Source organism: Vanacampus margaritifer, chromosome 6, assembly GCF_051991255.1.
Source record: "Vanacampus margaritifer isolate UIUO_Vmar chromosome 6, RoL_Vmar_1.0, whole genome shotgun sequence".
In the NCBI taxonomy this organism is placed as follows: Eukaryota; Metazoa; Chordata; class Actinopteri; order Syngnathiformes; family Syngnathidae; genus Vanacampus; species Vanacampus margaritifer.
In genome coordinates, this window is record NC_135437.1 from 15,972,480 (window position 1) to 15,992,594 (window position 20,115).

The 20,115-nt window shown below is 38.8% G+C and overlaps 2 protein-coding genes and 1 long non-coding RNA gene across 11 annotated transcripts in view; all 3 read right to left on the minus strand.

Moving 5' to 3' along the window:
- The window catches only part of LOC144053803 (pleckstrin homology domain-containing family A member 7-like), a 75,139-nt gene extending 63,227 nt beyond the window's left edge, over nt 1-11,912 (minus strand). Inside the window, exons 1-3 of one of the 9 annotated variants that reach the window (XM_077568639.1) lie at nt 11,665-11,912; nt 11,438-11,514; nt 11,263-11,320 (exon numbers count right to left, since the gene is read on the minus strand). In XM_077568639.1, coding sequence (XP_077424765.1) covers nt 11,263-11,320; nt 11,438-11,514; nt 11,665-11,747 — 218 coding nt within the window. In that variant the 5' untranslated portion in view covers nt 11,748-11,912. The remainder of the gene's footprint in view (nt 1-11,262; nt 11,321-11,437; nt 11,515-11,664) is intronic. The other 8 variants (XM_077568638.1, XM_077568636.1, XM_077568649.1 and 5 more) reach the window with 8 other exon arrangements.
- Nucleotides 11,913-12,276: 364 nt separating this feature from the next.
- Nucleotides 12,277-16,844, minus strand: LOC144053807 (uncharacterized). Its single transcript, XR_013294513.1, has 3 exons — nt 16,676-16,844; nt 14,243-14,331; nt 12,277-12,757 (listed from the first exon to the last, which is right to left on the minus strand). It is a non-coding gene; the product is annotated as an uncharacterized LOC144053807 (long non-coding RNA).
- Nucleotides 16,845-17,322: 478 nt separating this feature from the next.
- LOC144053805 (uncharacterized) overlaps nt 17,323-20,115 on the minus strand; it is a 4,980-nt gene continuing 2,187 nt past the window's right edge. Inside the window, exon 3 of the mRNA XM_077568651.1 lies at nt 17,323-18,008. Coding sequence (XP_077424777.1) covers nt 17,787-18,008 — 222 coding nt within the window. The 3' untranslated portion in view covers nt 17,323-17,786. The remainder of the gene's footprint in view (nt 18,009-20,115) is intronic.

A 20,115-nucleotide genomic window follows, 5' to 3' on the forward strand; every position in this document is an offset into this window, starting at 1 on the left:
CAAAACACACACAACCACCCAACAGTTTAGCATACCTTGAATCACACAACGGATTCCGAGGTTGACGATAACCAAGACTGGTCGCCCCCTCGTTCGTCATAGCAAAGATAGCACGCCGCTTGACAGGAACCAACTTGACCCCGGTTTGGTGGGTTGGCTTTCGGCTGCAGCAGGTCCCCATCCTTCCTCCAGCCCAAAAGTACCTCAACGCGAGATGATTAGCGACTGCAAAAACCTCACAGTTGCACACGGCATGCTTCCCTAACCCGTCTGACTAATGTTTTGGCGACCTGGCAACCTCGCCCATCTCGTTCTACTGACACAAGGCCGATTGTGTCCTACAACCAGGCCAACTTTGACATGGTCTCAACCGTCTTGTTGTTTGTCCCTCAATCGCTCCATTGTGCGAGTCCTCCTTTGCTCCGGGTTGGACACAGATGGTCACCCACCGCAATTTCCAGTCCCAGACAAATAAGGCTTCCCGGTGTTTTTGCCCGGAGGAAATGGCAACCTTGTTAACGTGGGTTTTCATGTCTCATGTTCTGTTGCCCTTTTTTACGTTTTCTCATCCATGTTTCTGATGCTGGCAGATTTTTATGCTTTTTGTTAAATCTGTCGGCCTCCCTGGATACCTGCCACGCACACCCATTGCTGTCATGCCATTATAGTTAAACCGGGGATGACCAACTGCCGATGCACCCTGTGCCCACATTGAGACTGAGTGGCCCCTCTATTCATTTTCAAAGAAAAATGTTTTGAAAAAACAACATGAACATGTTTCCTCAACAACCACAGATTCGCCTTTTTGCTGATTTTTTTGTTTTTTTATTTTTTTTGTTTTGGTTTGGGGGGTTTACGAATGATGGAGGTTTATCAGGATTTTCCGGAATAATTTTTTAGGTTTACAAAAAAAATTAAAATTGGAAATCGCCCCTACAACGCCCGCCTAATTTTCTCAATGCATTTTAATGGGTGTCAATTATTTTCGCTATCGGCGGACCGGCACATATATTTAAAATAGCATTATTTGCATGCATCTGGTTAGGAAGTGCATGGTCCTCCATGGTCCTGAGTTACACTAACGATTTTGTGGAACCTTCGTAACTGAATTAATCATCTGTGTAACTGACAACAGTGAAACATGTCATCAGTACACGGCACAGGTGATCGTTTATCATCCTGACAAGTTTACATGACTCACTCTAGCAACAGCCGATGCAACAATGTCTACAATTGTACAATTTTGCATCCTTGACATTTGACTTTTACATCTCAGGAGTTTAGCGAATCTGTTTGGGACTGGAAACCAACCTGGAGTCCAATATTGTGGGTGGCCCCCATTCTTGCACTCAACTTTTACAAAATTGTCTTTAGAATTCTTCCAGGATTTCCTTCAGGATAAAAAAAAAAAGTATCAAGCTAATCTAGCCTAACCTATTTTAACCTAACCTTTCGTTAGTGCTACGCTTTGATCTGAGTCCTAGAGTGTACCAGCATTTCAGACAGGTACATATACGCAACAGTGGCCAAATGTAAACAGGAATTTTAATTGACAACATTGTCAAAATAATCACCTTTCATACAGACCTGCAAAAATAACTGAAGATGCTGTAAAATGCATGCCAGGTGAGCAGTTTCCGAAATCAGCCATGTTGGCGTATATTGCTTTAAAGCTAACGCATAAATGACTACAATGTCTTGGGCTGGTACCCTCGAAGATTTAGGTATTGTATTCTTGAGACTTGACTTCTACATCATGGGAATTTATAGTGGATATAAAAAGTCTACACAACCATGTTCGAATGTCAGATTTAAAAAATGAGACCAAGTCAAATCATTGCAAAACTTTTTCCACCATTAACGTTACCTATAACCTGTAAGTGTGCACACTGCCATGTGACTACAGGCTAGGCTTAGAATAAACCAATCACATTTGGTTAGTTAAATGGATTGGAGTCAGTACACTTATTATTTTTTTCTCACTTTGTCTACTAAGATTTGTATTCAGCTAAGTCAAAAAGTAATTTAACTATGAAACAAATAATTGTTTTGTTATAAAAAAAAAAAAGTTGACCTTATTTTGCTAAAATTTTTTTGCAAATGCACTTTTTAAGAAACTGCCACCTGCAGAGGGAATTGGGGGATCATCCAAGAGAGGTAAGACGTGAGCCCAACGAAGCGCTTTAAGCACCCGAGCGCCAGTCAATGAAAATACTGTTTGTTTGTTTGTTTTCTAAGAGGAATCAATAAGTGGAATCGTCAGGCAAACTCATCTCAATTTCCAGCCTTTGTTCTGATGTCGTCTGAAAAGCTCGCAGAAACTTTGAGAGGAAATTGTCCACATACTGTAACTTATCTTTTTTCCCCCCCTTTGTGTTGCAGGTAAACAGACACAGATGTTCTGCAGTTGTCACGCACACAAAATGTGTTGACATTTTGACTGGGGGCATGAAAGAGATGCCAGCGTACAGACCGATGTGCAGCACTGACATTTTATTCCAAGCCAAACGCCGGCACAAAGGTCAAACATTCTCTAGATGACTTCATATACATCCCTGCTAAGCCTTTTCCGAATGATGGCTGGCGGTATTCGAACCCCCGTAGGACCGATCACCGTACCGAGTGCCCTGAATAACTACCAGTCAACTTTCCTTTGTTTAATTCAGATCCTCTGCGAGATTGGGAGGATGAATCCTGCAGCCTGAGGGCCAGGTTAAATATTCAGGACATTTAATTTTCAGGCCGACTTCAAAGACACACACACCAACGTTGGGTACTGAAACACCTAAATGGGCCTCCAAAAATAACACCTCTGTTTAGAGACGAGTGTTGCTTCGTGGCAATTTCCTCGCTAATCTTGCTAATTAACCTGGTTCCATCTCAATTAGACTCATTCTAGTTCAGATGTGAAACCAAAAGAGAAACTAGCAGAAATCTGTGTGCGGCTTTTGTGGAAAATGGAGCCACTTATTGGGGTCTATCTAGCACAAGATATTGTATTGTATCATTATGCTTCTTGCCTTGCCAATTTTGGCCAATTTGCTTATTGCACCACCTTAGGGACATATACTGCAGCATTTTAGAGGACTTTTTAGATCTCATCTTGTGTCAGATTGTCCAAAATGCATTGTGTTCATGCACTGACATACAGCACAGGCAATTTAAAGTTGTGCTCAATGTTTGAGAAACATTTTTCCAGGGGAGAAAAAAAAAGTCAAAATTGTACTACATTTGGTGAAACTGAACCTCTTTTTGGCATCCATCTTGCATCAGATATTGTTCAAAGTTATTCAGTTGTCTGCTTGTTCAGGAATTTGGATCCGATCACCAATCAGCGAGTTTAAAAAGATGATAATCAATTACCAATTTGATCAGAAGCTAGACCAGTCTATACAATCTATTTAAATAACTTGCTTTACCGATTGGTACCGGCCTAGCCCACGAATGGTCAAAAATTTGCATATACAGACGCTCCCCTACTTACGAACATTCGAGTTACGAACAACGGTACATACGAACATGTCTGCGCGCATGTCAAAAAATGTTCGGAAAGAGATGCTGTAAGTTAGATTTTGTATTGCGCACCTTTTTCCGAGTACTGTAGTGCTTCTTTCCGCCGCTAATACCGACGCTTGGCGCTGTGAGAGCTCACCCAGCATTGGAGGCTCAGCAACGTGTCGAGGAGGATGAAGAAGAAGAAACGCCTGTCGCTCATAGATAAAGCCATCGCACTCTTCGAGCAGCAAGACCCAAATATTGAACGTTGCACAAAGGTTGCAAATCAATTGAATGATGCCATACAGTGCTACCGCATCATTTATGATGAAAAAAGAAGAAAACTGTGCAATCGTCGTTAGATCGCTTCTTTCGGCCAGTTTCTAGTAAATCCTCCAAGGAAGATACTCATCAACCCTCATCTTCTTCTCCTCGACCCTCAACTTCTTCCTACATTGAAGTTACGGAGGAGGAAGTAACTTTTGAAGCCCATTCCAGCGACGACGAAGAACCTCTCATGATATAAAGTCCTCCTCTTCCTCCATCAAATCCTTAAGCATCGAGTACATCTTCCAAAAGTAAGTTAAACTTCATTTTATTTATCTTATTACGTACATGTACATACTGTGTGTGTCTCTCGCTCTCTAGCATACGTAGTACAGTACTGTACGTATTCTCTTTAAACATAAATTATAATACAAAATATAGCACTGAAGCAACTTACGAACAAATTCACCTTACGAACGATCGCTCGGAACGTAACTCGTTCGTAAGTTGGGGAGCGTCTGTAATTGATAGCCATTAAAATGTATTGGGAAAAATAATAACCCTAAAAATTCTCCACAAAATGTTGAGAACTATTCGAAACACGGAAAACGGAGGTGGAACCCCCCCCCCCCAATTTTTTTTTAAATATATTTGACAAAAAAAGGAATTTCCATTATTTTGTATTCGAACGGAATGAGCGTGAGATTGTCCTCTCAGATAAGAATATTAACGAGCTCCATTCTCATTTTCAAGTTCAGAGTAAGTGAGGAGACATTAAGAGGAGAACATTTAAGTCCAATGCATTCGCTTAGCTTTGCTTTGTTCGTCATTCTGAAGCGATGAAGAGAAGAATGTGTTGTGACACACACACACGTGCACATACACACACACCTGTCGATAAATCTTTAGCCAGTGGTGCTGCTTGGAGACGTCAAAGAGAACACAGTGAGTCAATCGTGAGTCATTGTCTCTCTGGTCTCACCTTTTATTTTTTTCTGGAGAGCTCAGTATTTTTCATTCGGTAATTTTACAGATTTGACATGTCATCATCATTGCTCTCTCTTTTTTTCTTTTTTTTATAATATATATTTTTTTTTAATAAATTTTTATTTTGTATGTGGGTGAGTATGTGTATGTGCGTGCGTGAATGTGTATTCATTAGTTCACCAAAAACCTATTAAAAAAATCCCATACCGTTCACCTAAACCGAACACTTCAGAACCTAGCCAGAGTCGTGAGGCCGTCAGGAGACCCGAGGACGGACCAAAGAAAAGAAAGGAAAGGGAAATCCAGCACCGACCAGACACCACCCACCGCCCACCGGGCCACCAACCAGAGTCCTTCACCAACCCCAGAAACAGTGAGATCCACAGACACCAGCCTCCACCGATTCAACGACCAGAGGAAGAAACAGACAAAATTGTTAACTGGCCGCCTGCTAAAAAATTCATTAATGATCCACTCCGTTCATCCTGCTTGGTACCTCACATGTGGCGAGGCCGGTTATTAATTGACTACGGCAGGTCAAAGTCTGCCAGACGAGTCTTGAGGCCAAAGTGTGACAAATAAGACTTTGTGCAGGAGCCGATACCGCTCGTAAAAATGCAACACAGACAACCATGTGGATGTTAAGATGTTGTCCGCGGGCTTTTAACTTTTCACTTTCTCTACGAAAAAGAAAAAAGAAAACACACACATTAAGCATTTTGCACCTCCAAGCAATGAAAACAATGTGTTGTTGACAGAGATAATAGTTGTCGGGCCAAACAAAGCGTCCTCTTTATTTGAAGATGAAGAGGACGCTTTGTTTTGAGGCCTGCTGCACACCGAGCGGCCACTCAGACCCGCGCACTGGACCATTGGCTCCTTGCACTTAATTGCGACCCCCAGCGTAGGAAAACAAGAAACAAGACTTTGAGTGTCACATACTGAGGACTGTTTTTTTTTTTTAATTTAACAACAAACAACACGGCGTGATTTTCAATGAAAAAATGTGTTGCCCATGGCCACTTAAGCAACACAAGTGGACAAAATTGTTGGCAAAAATTTCTATCCTTGGCTTCATCTGGTCCATGTACAACGCAGTCCACATGCCACCAAACAGCAGAGTGACTACCTTCAAATAAGACAAGTGACTAATTACAAGTTTGAAGCTTGACACCTGGAATGCTAATTAGAGGACGCACCTCGGTTGAATATTTCCCTATGTCAAATTATTCTCTTTTTCCCCCCATTTTGTGTTACAGTATGTGTGCACTGTTTGAATGTCTCTGCTGGTAAATAAATCATTTTGTGATTGATTTCTCTTTTTCTTTGAAGCATTCATTTTGATTTGTGCAATTGCATGCCATGAATTTCAGGGATGCTAGTACATAGTCATAGCCATGGACAACAGCACCTTGCAAAAGTATTAACCCCCCCTTAAACTTTCTGACCCATTGCCACATTTCAGGCTTCAAACATTAAGATATAGAATTTGATATTTTTATTTTTGATAGAAATCGACATTAAGTGGGACACAATCATGACGTGGGACGAAACTTATATGATATACAGTATATATTTATTTTTTTAGGGTGTTTACCCAATTGACTACCAAGCTTGTTTGTTTTTTGCTCGTTTTTAAACTGTTTAAGCAATTGTGACCCGACATTTTTTATTTTATTTTTTATCTGGAACAATCAGTGTATTGATCACAATGAGGTATCATTCAGTGATTTTCAAGCCAAATACACACAACTCTTGCCACCACCATCAGTTCTTAACATTTTTCTTAGAATTTTAAGCACCACCTCCCAAATAACATCCAAAATTTTGTTTGTTTCCTTCATGAATGAGTCATTGTAAACCTGAACAAATCAAAAGTAGTATTTTGCTTTTAAATGTTTGCTTCTCGTGCTTATAAACCTCAATTGCTGAAGGTCTCTTTACTCATTCAGTACGTCTTGATGACGAATCTTTTCCGGTAGCTCTCTTATGCTTTCATTCATGTCACCATTCATGTACGACGCTTAACAAATTCACCCGACCTTCAACCAATGTAAGACGCATGCTCTGAAAAAGCGGCAAAGTGTTCCACACACCCTCCTGACATGATGTAAGCTGATTGGAGATAAGCCTCTTTGTTGCGGCCTCCCGGTAGCATCGTCGGGTCTTTCGAGTCACAACGCTTTCAAGGTTTTTCACCTTCTGCGTATTTGTTTTGGGATGATAGACAAAAAAATGTGTTATAATGACAGCACTTAGTTGGATATTAAAGATACTCGGCCACGAGTGTCAAAGTCAGGCACGTGGGCCAGATCTGGCCCAACACATCAGTTTACGTGGCACGCGAAGCAAATCTTGTGCATCAACTTCCATGATTTTTGTTCAAATCTTCCAAAATTTCAAATGCCATCTTGATCAACATTAAAATAAAATAGCATAGTTGGCCTAAGTATTCATCAAAACTAGGCCTTTTGTAATAAGTAAATTCAATATTGTTGTAAGCTACCATGTAACATTATCACTATGCCTATATACGGCCAAATAAAATTAGGGCTGGGCGATATGGCCAAAAAGTAAAATCTCGATTTTTTTTTTTTAGTTAATCAGGACGATCACGATTTTAATTAATTCTAATCTAATAAACCCAAAAAACATTTTTTTTAAAGGTATCATTTATTGAAAAATAATTCCTGTGCAAAATGTTCAGACAACTATAATGTATACTGATTCGAAATCAGTTTTAACATAAACTTAACATTCATAGTTTGTGCTATTTAAATAAAGATGACTTGACTTGACTTAAATGCCACAATTAAGTAGTTGGTAGCTAAACGTGTCTTGTAAACCACCAGACCAGCATTCTGCCACTTGTGCAAAATTACAAAAACATTTGAATGTAACATAAGAACAACAGCTTTTAATAATCCACAATACAAAATTTGATTTCACGATTTAGCAAATTTTCAACGATTCGATTTTCACAATGACGATGTTTAGAATTAATTTAATTGATTGCCCAGCCCTAAATAAAATTATTCAAAATTTAATTCATACTGTTGAAAATACAATTTAAATAAAAGTTTAAAATGAAAAGTTAAATACAACTGAACGATACTTAGTCAGCGATTATTTCACCTGCCACTAGAGGGAGCCCGTACTACACTTTGTGAATCACTGGCTTATGGGTTGTATTACTGAAGCTGTTCTTGCAAAAAAAAAAAAAACATTCACTTTAAAGTCACAATTTCAGAGAAAAATGTGCCTTAAAACAGGGCATACAGCTAATACATGATTTACAATGTTGAGTATTTCTGCACTTCCATTATTCACTATGGGAAAACTGAGCTCATTGATTGTAGATTAGAGAAGTGATGAAGGCCACGGGGACAAACCCCTCTTTCACCTTGCATGAGATCGAGTTTCTTTCTGCCCATCGTCACAAACAACACTCCAACTCCACCCCTCACCTCTCTTCAACCCCTTCCCACAACAGGAGCCCCTTGCTTAGAGGGGCTGCGTGACAGTGGGTGAACCCACGTGACCTCATCCAGTACACTACAGTACGCATGTGTAATAGTGCTGGAATCTAAGACAAATATCCTGACCAATAATTAACCACACACACACACACACACACACACACACACACACACACACACACACACACAGAAGTTTGTGAGGGGAAGTGGGGGGGGCCCGTGTAGGTCGTCATTGAGTCCAAATGCAGCACATTGAGTCCACATATCGGGGCGGTTATTCAACAAGTCCAGGCAAAGTAAATTTCACCCGTCCGGCGGGATAAATATGCCAGCAAACAGCCGGCAGGCAGACAAACATTGTGTCACCGTGTTTATCAGCACAGTGTGACTCGCTATGACGGCGCTAAGAATTATGGGAGTTGGTTCATTGATTTCACAGCTATGTGTACTTGAGTGACCACAACATTGGGTACACCTGAACACACAGGTGCTTTATCAAGAAATGTAGACGTTACAAAGTTATATTACCGATGGATGAAAATAAAAGATAAGATACACCTGAGCTACAAAGGTCTAACGATAAATTTAAATATATAAAAGGAAACGGAAAAAATATATATACTGTAGGCTATATGATTGTTTTTCATTTAATGGAATTGGCCACAACGTTAAGTACAGCTCAACACACTATGCCAAGCTTTAGCCAAAAATGTATATTAGTGGAGAAAAAAGACTTTTAAAAATGGACAAAATTATATAAATTCAAATAATTCATATTAAATGTATATATAATAATATTGGCCACAATATTAGGTACACCTTAACACACAATGAAGATAAAATACAATTAAATAGGTAAATACAAAACTTAATATAAAATTAAATAAAACACAAATAAAATGATGCTTACTTTGGATTGACACTGCAGGAAAGGTATTCACTAATACTATATGTTTACCGTACTACATCATAGCGGGTAATATGTGAAAAAAGTCAGTAACGCGGTAAAGTTGACCACAAAAATGTATGTATCATTTTAAAATCACATTTACGATGCCCAGAACAAATTTTCTGCACAGGCATTTGTTGCTGACGGACGCAATTTTCCGGCAACAAAAATGTTCATCCATGGATGACGCCTAGGGTTAGGCTAGCCTTTAAGACTAAAAAGGGAATAAGAAAGTAATGAAATAATTAATTACAAAGTAATTTATTGAATAATCAATAGTATAATCGATTCTAACAACATTTGTTTGTGACAGCCCTAAATATTTACCCAAAAAAAAGACATTCATTACACATTGCTTGTGCAAGTGTGCCAAATGTTGTGGCCAGGGAGTGTAAACAGTGGAAGAAATGCCATAAAACTCCCCCACGGGACAAATGCTGTCAATATCAACTTTAGAGGGATTTGTCATGCAGTAAGTTCAAAGCGTTTAAAGCTTTTTGCATTACATATGCCGCAGAAGATGTTTTGCTTGTCGCTAGTGTCACTGCAGTCGACTCGCATCGTTTGAATGTTGACATACTTCCGGGCCGAGGCAACCAAATATCATCTTGTGGTGGACAAAAACTCTACCATCACAACACAGAAAAGCATTCCCTTCTCCTGTGATTTTTTTTTAATTACACTATTGAAAAAAACTATCACTCTCGTCATCAACATCTTGTCGATATCGACTTAACTTTCACCGCAGTATTGTCCACACAAAAACAAAAAATCCAATTCATGCAAGTCCTAGAAGCCATTGCCAAGAATCTTCAACCTCTGATACTGCAAAGACGCACCAAAGTCTTTGTGGTTGCATGTTGCTGCACGCAGGCCAAATGTCAACATTACGCAAAGTCTCATCTTGTTGAAGTTTTAGCATCTTAATCCAATTACATACAACAAACTAAAGAGGGTTTGCAGGTTTAAATTAGTATACAGTGTTACCTTAATTTATGAGTTTAAATTAACAAAATATTTATATGGGAAAATAAAATAATACAATAAAAAAAGCAGAGTAGAAAATATAAGATTACTTTAACAAAATAATTAAATAAACTACAGAAATGTTGCTTGAAAAATGTTAAATTGTTACATAAGAACGTTACAATGTAAGAGACTAAGAAAAAGAATTCTACAGCTCTCGCTATTGTGTACCTAATAACGTGTCCTTGAGTGTTACAAGTTACACCTGAATATTGGAAAAGGCTACAGTGCAGTATTGGGGGGGGGGGGACATTGGACAAAAACAGAAAAGTATACTGTATATGTTAAAAAAAAATAATAATAATAATATTGGAGAAAAATGTTGGAGAAAAAATAGGACGAAAAATATTGGACAAAAATATTGAAATTATGAAAAATACAAAACATTTGAAAAAACTGACAAATATTACACAAGAATATTCAAATCGGATTAATAAATATCGAGGGAAAATGTATTGGGGAAAATATGATAAATACAATACTGAGGAAGAAATTGGGTAAAATACATTAATATTTGGCTTCTTTTTTTTATATGCAAAAATGTAATAATATTTGAAGACAATATATGAAGTTCTAAACGGATAGCAGTATGAGTATTCACCCTTTGAGACTCCCCAAGCACCGATGCCTCCAGTATTTTAATATTTCATTCAACACAATAACAACAAATTATGAACAAAGGCCTTTCTTTCTGACACAAATATGTCAAACTGACGCAGTGTAGCACCAACAACTGCCAAGGAGAACTTCGCCGATGTCAGGTCCCCCCACCCCTTCCCCCCCCTATGGCTGGTACTTGCTCATCCCTAACGTATAAAACATAAAAATGTCCTGGAATATAAAACTATAGACAAAGACTATATACTATATAAAATTCCACGCAAAACATATTTCAGCCACATGAAACGCAAATAAATGCAGGTGTGGTATTGGTGTACCTAATGAAGCGTCCCTGAGTGTTCTCGTAGCAACAAATGTGCTTAACGAGCGGCGGCCATTACTTAAAGCTTAACGCTTCGTTCACGGACACTTCTTAACAAACTTTTATTCTGTACTTACTCGATAAAGTAGCTCGCCCCTTCCTCCGTGAAGCCTTCCTCCCATCCCTTGGGCAGGTCTGAAAACACGAAGGGGAAAAAAAAAAAAACACTTGAAAGTTGAAAGCCGAGTCGTGTCGAGAGGAACCGAGCCTACCGGGGCTACAGGAGCCGAGACTGCCGCTTTGCTAGCTTACCTGAGCGGATCATATGCCCCGAGTTCACCGGCTCAGCGGAGCGGGGGTGCAGCCAGGTGGTCTCCCGCGTAAGGTCGCTTGTTCCCGGACACAAGTACGCACGCATAGGAGAGGGGTGGAGGAAAGCAGTGAGTGGGGGAGGAGGGAGGGAGGGAGTGAAAAACACCTGTTACGCCGAAGCGAAGAGCGAAATTGGGCGAGAAGGGCACGAAAGGGTGCTGACTCACTTGATGAAGAAGACCCTCCCGTCTCCGCACACGCCGTACGTCCAGTGTTCGGGCAGGGAGTCCCGGCCCAGTGGCGCCGCCATGATCCGCTTGCCCTAGTTCATCTCTCGGCTGAGTCTCCCCGGAGAGACGCGATCACACAGCATGGGCCGACGCTGCCTTCAGGGACGCCTTCGAGAGGCGGACATTAGACGACTGCTCGTGGGAGAGGGAACTGATGACTCAGAGCCGATGAGGAGCATCTCTTATTAACCTTATCGGGACTTTTCTTTTTTTATTTTATGTGAAATTATTTTATTATTATTTTATGTAATTATACATACTGTATGTGCGACGTATACACAATACATTAGTAATAAAATTTTAATTAATTTTAAGAAACAAATATTTGGCTTTAAATTATTATTCAAAAAAATAATAAAAATAAGAGAAAGTAAAAAAATCGCATTGGACAGCATAGTACAACATTAAAAATATTAAACAAAAAATGTTTTTTATCTAAACATATTACATATAAACCAAATTATAGCTAAAAATAAAAAATATATGTTAAAAGGAAAAGTACTGTATTAAAATTTATTACATAAATGTTACATAAATGTTGGGAAAAAAATATGTATGCACTGTCTAAACATGTATTATGCATACATATATCAAACAGAGAATTATCTTTAAATATATATACAGTATATACACACACAGTACATACAATCCCATCAATACTGTATGACTGGCCTATTTATTATTATTATTAAAACATTCCTATTCATTTAAACTTTTTGCAGTAAACAATTTGTGGTGAGCACATCTGCCTCACCGGTTTGGATTAGTTCCAGAGTGGACCGTGACTTCCACCATAAAAAGGTTCAACACACAGGCCTGTTGCTTGTTGTGTTTTGACATCTGCATGCTACAAACGTGTCATTGCTGGTTCCCCAGTCATTCATTATGACACACACGCACGTGCACGGTGCATCCACAATCACTTGTCAGGAACGCTGAGTTCATCGGAATCTCCTTTTGCATCCCGGAGAAGACGTGTGGCGGCGTGCTTGTGACAACACCCACTTCAGCCCTGTCATTTCCCAATCCACTGTTGACAAAAGAGGGGGGGAAAAAACAATAATTTCCCAACACGTTCATTCCCTGTGTGATGGAAAAACAAAACATATTCTGGACATGTTCCAGGCTCCATCCCAAAGGTGAGCACATTTTCCAGCTCTTTTGTACGCTTATCTCAAAAAGAGCTTTTGCTCGGCAGCACTTTTTTTTCTTCTTGGAAAAAAAATCCTCCAGACAAGGCAGGTTGAGGAAAGGGCACGCAGAGGTTGGATCTCTCCTGTGTTTGCAGAGAATTTGTGTGGACAGATAAAGTGTTCCCCAGGAAGAAAGAATAATGGACGGCAGCCGCGGCCAAGTGCTGAGATCACCGCATGCTCGAGTGATGTTTTGGTATAGTCGTGAGAACGCGAGTAGGGAGAACTTGAGGTTTGTTTTACTCAAATCAAAACATTGGGAAATGCAACAAGAAGCCAGGCAGACTGGGCATGTACAACATTGTGGAGCGATCACGTCAAATAGTCTACTGGAACACAAATTGAGAAACTATTTGAAGATCCAAGTCGAAACTAGAAAGTGGCGGAGCATAAACATATACATAGACACACACAACATTGTGGAGCGACCTGGAACGCTAATTGCTAAAGACAAAGTAACAAGGTAAGGGTAAAACTTTGTCAGAACACAAACATGGACAAACACAACATTGTGGAGCGACCTGGAATGCTAATTGTTGTTAAAGGAGGTGAACAAAAAAATGGATGAACTCGACGTTGTGGAGTGACTGCTTGTCAAAGTCTACTGGAATGCTAATTGCTATTAAATACAATACAGCCACATGACATAAGGTCCAAGTCAGACTGGGTGTATTGAAAAAAAGTTTCATACGCCGTAATTATGAACACAACGTTGTGGAGCGACCACACATCAGTCTGCTGGAATCCAACTCGTCAAATAAGTACAGTCTCCACATAACATAAAATCAGAAGCACACTATGTAAACCAACAGTATTGAGTGTGAAAAAGGGACACACACAACAATGTGGAATGACCAAAAATCAGAGCCTACTACAACACTAATCATTGTTAAGGAAGCCACCTCTACATAACGTGGAACTAATAAGTCTGACATCTCCCCAGAACTTACACAGACGCACACAACGTTGTGGACCCGACCACACATCTGAGTTTACAAAGACTTTCATTCTTCAGATTACAACATGGTCTGTTTATTTATTTATTTCCAGCCAGTGTATGAAACAGTGATGGGAAAAGCAGACACGTACGGAAACACATACAAGGTGCAGGATTCCGGAGATGGATTTCAATTCCGCTCCCCACAGCCAAACCCTCCCTCCCTCCTACCCTCTCCTCCCACTGCAAACACCGAGGGTCCCTTTGTGCACACACACAGCCAGGGGGCAAAAGCGCACCAATATGTCAGCCAAACATTCACATTGTTTGAAGTGAGACGGGAAAGAAGAGAGCCAAACTTACAACCATAAATCACGTTTATCACCTGGAAGGGGGAGCAAAGCGACGCACTCACTTCTGCCGCCATGTTGTGAGGAAAGCAATTGTCGCCGTCGGAAGACAATCATCAGCGTGCTTTCATGGAGGAAGACAGAAATTGGATAATATTTATGTGGTTGAAAAGCTGACATTCCTAAAAAAATTTTTTTTTTTTAAAGAAATCAATTGATTGATTCATAGTTGCACCTTTATCTTTATTAATTTAAAACAGTAACTGAAAATTACAGAGAACACAGATTAAAGAGTAAATAAAATTGAAATAAAAAGGTGGAAATAGATACGAAATTGAATAAAAAAAAACAGTAAAGGCATGGCACACAATAATTTAAAAATACAAAAAAAACAACAACTATAAATTAAATATTAAAACTAAAAACATATTGCTAAAACATATCAACTAAAAAAAAAATAAAAGGAAAAAAATGATAAAAACATAAATAAACAAATAAATACAGTACATAAATAATAAAGCTTGGTGTTGTTTGGCTGAGCAGTGCAAATAAGAAGCAGCAGAAGAAAAACACTGAGCGTTAAGTTCGCACACTATTCCAAACACAAAAACCATCCCTCTGGCACGGCGCCGGCGCCACTGCCACACATTGTGTCTTGTCTTGTGCAAATGAGGGCTAAATAATGCATGGCTGAGCGCCATGCTTCGACTGACTGCTGACTGCTGCTCGCAGGCCTCACTCACGCTCTCATCCTTCGGCTTCCATTTCAACATACTGACTACAAACTTTCAAGTCTGCAAAACGGCTCCATAGTGTTTACTTCTTGTAACACACAACTTGTTACAACTGCTCTGGTTATTTAGCTACATAGGTCCAAATGTAAAGAACATTTCTCAGTATAATGTGGTGGATATGTACACCGCTGAAAATGATTAGCGCAATAAGTTACATTTTGTTCAACTATGACCTCATTAAGACCTTTTTAATATTAAAATTCCATCAATATACTTTTCTGTGGATGGTTGTAGGATAAAAATGGAAAATAAAATGTTTATGTCTGGTAAATGTTTACAATTCTAATTCAGTATACATTTAAATTACATAATTACATTGAACTACATTACAATTATATCAATACAACATTCTTCAGATACTATACTATTATATAAAATAACATATTTTCATTATTGATATCACTTTATATACAATGTGATAATTAAAACATATTTAAACTATATTAAGACATTATTATTGATATACTGTATACTTCATTTACACAAATTATTATGACACATCATATACAATTATATATTAGTGATTATAGAATAGAATATAACAAATGCAATATTTTATATTCATTCCACGTTAATTTTACTAACAAATGTCACATGAAATCCGATTACAGCCTATAAAATGTAAATCTTTTAATAAAAATTCATCAAAATGTATCAAATTAAAGTACAGTAAAATTAAATGTTAATTAGTTTAAATATAATTCAAATAATATCTAAAATAATATATTATATAAGAAATGAATGTAATACATATGATAGGTAATACTAATCATTTGGCTCAATGTAAAACAAAACGGGAATTTTTATGTTACTTTGTCTCCCTCTTTAGGTGGTACTTATGTACTGCAACAAAGGACTTAAATAGCCTGTCTTTCTTAGTGCAGTTACGTATTGTATAGTAAATTACATACGACAGAACCCAACCTGGTATCGTGTTCCTGGATAACATTTTCATTTCGAGTGAGAGTTGGGGTGTCATTCTGCTTTCTTTAGCTCAAAGTGGACCAGCCATGGTGCAGTATATGTCTTCACCACATGAGGGCGGCAGAGCATATTTTGGCAGCCCGAAACTCTACTACACAACCTTCTCTGACATTGATTTGTCTTGTAGACTGGAATTGCGCACTATAAATCTATGTTACCCTTAAAAGGCCGCATCACATCTAAATAACAGCCTCTTGTGCCTTTTTAGGAATGTTTTCTTGAGGCTTTTTTGTGCATCTCATCATAATATACATATTTACCAAATTCCATTCATTAAAACTGGCTTCGGGGTCTGAATTTTTTTCACAAATTCTGGAGTACTAGAAATGGCCACAAAAAAATATTCTAATACGCAGAATTCAAACCAAAGTGGCTGACTTCCTGTATCTTTTCAGCCATGGTTTCTTAAGACTTTTTTGGGGTGTCTTCCCATGATAGTCATATTTACCAAATGTTCTGTTGCTAAGTAAAACTGGTTTAGAGAGCTAAATTATTCTACAAATTCTTAAGTACTGGAAATGGCAAAAATGACCCTAAAAAGGCTATTTCAAACTAAAGTGGCGGACTTCCTGTGTCGTTTCGACCATAGCTTCTTGAGACTTTTTTTGTGAGTGTACTCATGGTTGACACGCCTACCAAATTTTGTCGCCACGTGAACGCCTGTCACTATTATTCTGTCATGTGTCTTACCTTTGTTTGAGGCAGCTAGGCATTCTGCAGGCAGGTTGCATCATCGGCTAATTGCCACCCCAGAGGTTGACCTACAGAGTATCTTCATCATCTTCTACTTCATGATCATCGTTATCGTCATCATCCACATGTGCTGCAATCACCTGCAATCCTTTCCACGCCGCCGCCGGTTGCTTAGCAACCAGAAAGGAGCAAATGGAAGCGTCGTTGACATTTTATTTGCATACATAATTCATGATGCAGTACATGGACATATGAACAATATGTCAACAGGATTCATGTTAGCATAATTTTAACAAGCTACCTGTGTCAGCGGCACCAGTTAGGATCACTGCATGCATGTGTGCAACTAATTGATTACGCCCCCTGGGGATGTCATTTCATCATACGCAGTGTTGTCTTACAACAGTCTTACAGCAGACAAGGAGATGAACAGCCTTCTGGGAAATAATAGAAGTGTTTGTTCACATTTTTGCATCTTTGTGTGACCTAATATTTGTAATTGTGTGTAAGCTATGGTGGCTGTGTGTGCGTGACGCAACACTTACAAATGTCATTTCAGGACCCATTTCAAAAACAAAATGGCGGTTTTTCCTGCTCATGTGTTCCGGCAGAAGCTCGCTCAGCCCCAATAAACAAAGTCCAAGTTTTTATTCTACATTGTTTATTAATGTCATCAGTCAAAACAATATTAATAACCATAGACATCCAAATTCACAGCATGTGCCTAAAGGCTTCTATTATATATTAAAATAAATCAAATTTAAAGAAGCATAAAAAAAATACATCCAGTTACATTTGAGTAAAACACAAAAAATGCACCATGGTGTCCTTAACATAAATACATTTAAAAACTCAAATAAGCCCTTCCTGTTTTTTTTCTTCTGGTGTCTACTTTAGCTGCTGTATATTCACCTAAAACAAAAACAAGCCAGCTTGTGATTTTCCTACTAGGTCCAAATGCAAAGCAACAAACAAAAGTTACCTTCAAAGTGTCAGTCAGTGCAACAATATCAAAAAAAAACTTTTGGGAGGTACAAAGTTGTGAAATCAACTCCAATCGTCAGTAAAACAAATAAATCACAGCAGCCAATAAGAAAGTCGAACAAAATCAGCCTGCGTTTGTGCGGGTGTGCACGTACGTGCGCATCCTAGCCCGGTGCGCGGGTTCCAAACAGCAACCGATGGCCCGCTCTGCCTCGCCCACGCGGCGCCTGAAGCGCTCGCGGTCCCGGGCCATCTCCTCCCAGGGTCCTTTGCGGGAGGCGGCGGCGGCGAAGCGCCACGCCCACATCACGTGAACCTCCACTACTGGTGAGAAGCGAACCTCACGCTGGAAGACACACAAACAACAATACGTTAATCGACGCATTTAGTGAAGATTAACAACAACAAAAACAGCTGGGTTTATTTTTAGCCATATTTATTTATCGACATATACAATCAATCAGGCTTAGCAAAAATAAAAATGCACTTTTAGGGAGGAAAGAGGGAAGAAGGCAGGATGAAGAAATGGAGAGGATGATAGAAAGAAAGATGAAGGAGAAGAGAAAGACGGAAAAAAAAAGAGGCGGCAAAGAAGTCAGGATGATATGAAGGAAAGTGCTGAAAGACACAAAGAAGGTCATAAAGGAGGAGGAAGTCAGGACGTATGAGACAAAAAAGGAAGGATGGGAGGAAGTAAAGGAAAGGTGAAAAGACAGAAGGGAGGGAGGAAGAAATGATGTACGAAAGAAAAAGGAGAGGTGGAAGTAAGAGTGGTATGAAAGGAAAGAAGGAAACGTAGAAAAATGCTAGTAGGGAAGGAAGGAAGGTAGGAATTGAGGAACTCAGGATGGTGTGAAATTAAAAAAAAGCAAAGGAGGAAGGGAGGAAGGTCAAATGCAGAAAAGGAAGGACAGGAGGAAAGGAGAAGCGGCTGAAGAAAGGAAAGACTAGAAAAAGAGATCGGACGGATGCGAGGTAAGAAACAAGAATAGTACAAAAGGAAAGTGTGAAAAGTGAAGGAAAGAAGGCAGAAGGAACCGCCCACGGCTCCAAAGCCTAACTTTGGCTCCCCCATTTTGAATGCAGCTGATGAAAGTCTTTAATAAATGTCCCTCTTTACAACTTAAGTGTAGCTTGTGTGTTCATGCACGTCCATTTTCGTGGCAGTGATGCAACCCAAGTTGGGAGCTGACAACAAGTCTCAGCTGACTCATTTAAGTCACATGAACAGTCAGCATGACAACACAGCAAAACAAACAAGTCGCAGGCCTCCCCTCCTATACACACCACGCCCCTACTAAGCGGTCCACTAAGAAAACCATATGCCGCCTAGGATTTTAAAGCAAAAAAAGTGTGACTTTGCGGGGACATTGGCAACAGAGTGGACATTTGAACAATGGCGGGAAACGCATTTAAAAAGTTAAAAAACTGACTTCTGCATAAAAATTCATTTGTTATAAATGAATACCGTACTCCAAATAAATTCCTGGTGCAAATAGAAAAAAAAGCATTTAAAAGTCCCATGTCGTCTGACTACTCTGAATTTTAAGAAAAATGAAATGCCTTAAACCTAATAAATGCCTCGGCAGTAATTAAAAAAGAAAAAATACATATCCCAAAATATATTATTATTATTATTAATTTAATTTTGTTAAAATGCATTTCTACAATGAACTTCTCAAAAATAAATACCTTACCCCAAATAAAAAAGTTGGTACATAAAAGTAAATTTAAAAAATCACATAATTTTTCCATTAAACAGCAACTATGTTATCAATTAGGGGTGTGCCAATAAATCGATTCGCGATTCTCATTTTGTATGATTCAGAATCGATTTTAGATGTCCCAAAATAGATTTTATTTAAATTATTTTATACTGTCTTCCCTTTGTTTGTGTGTGCCTTTATTGGGAGCACTGTTCATGTTGTACCCAATTCGACCACTGAGGGGCAGTGTGGTTCCACGCGGTCTGATACACTGGTAAATTGTAGCCACATTAGAGAGTAGAAGGAAAATGTCATGATCAAGTTATTCCAATAAAAGTAGTTTTTTTGCAGCGTGGAGCCGTTCTTTTAAGTGATAAAAGTGCCGCGAGTGTCAGACTGGGGTCGATTATTAGGAGTCCTTGAACAAAAATCATGGTCAATCAAATCATTTTGAATCAAAAATAGTTCTCAATCGAAAATCGATTCTTAATCAAATCGCACACCCAAACATCGGAATCGAATCGTGGGACATTCAAAGATTCCCACCCCTATTATTAATTATATTGTAATCTTTAATGTAGATACAATTGATCAAAAAAAAGTTACATATTTGTATAAATACAGCATCTCAATGAATGCCATAACCCAAATAATTGTCTCGTACTAACAAAAATTGCGTTTAAATCACAAAAATGTACGAGTGTCTAATGAATATATAGAAATCCTTTTACTCAAACAATCCAACAA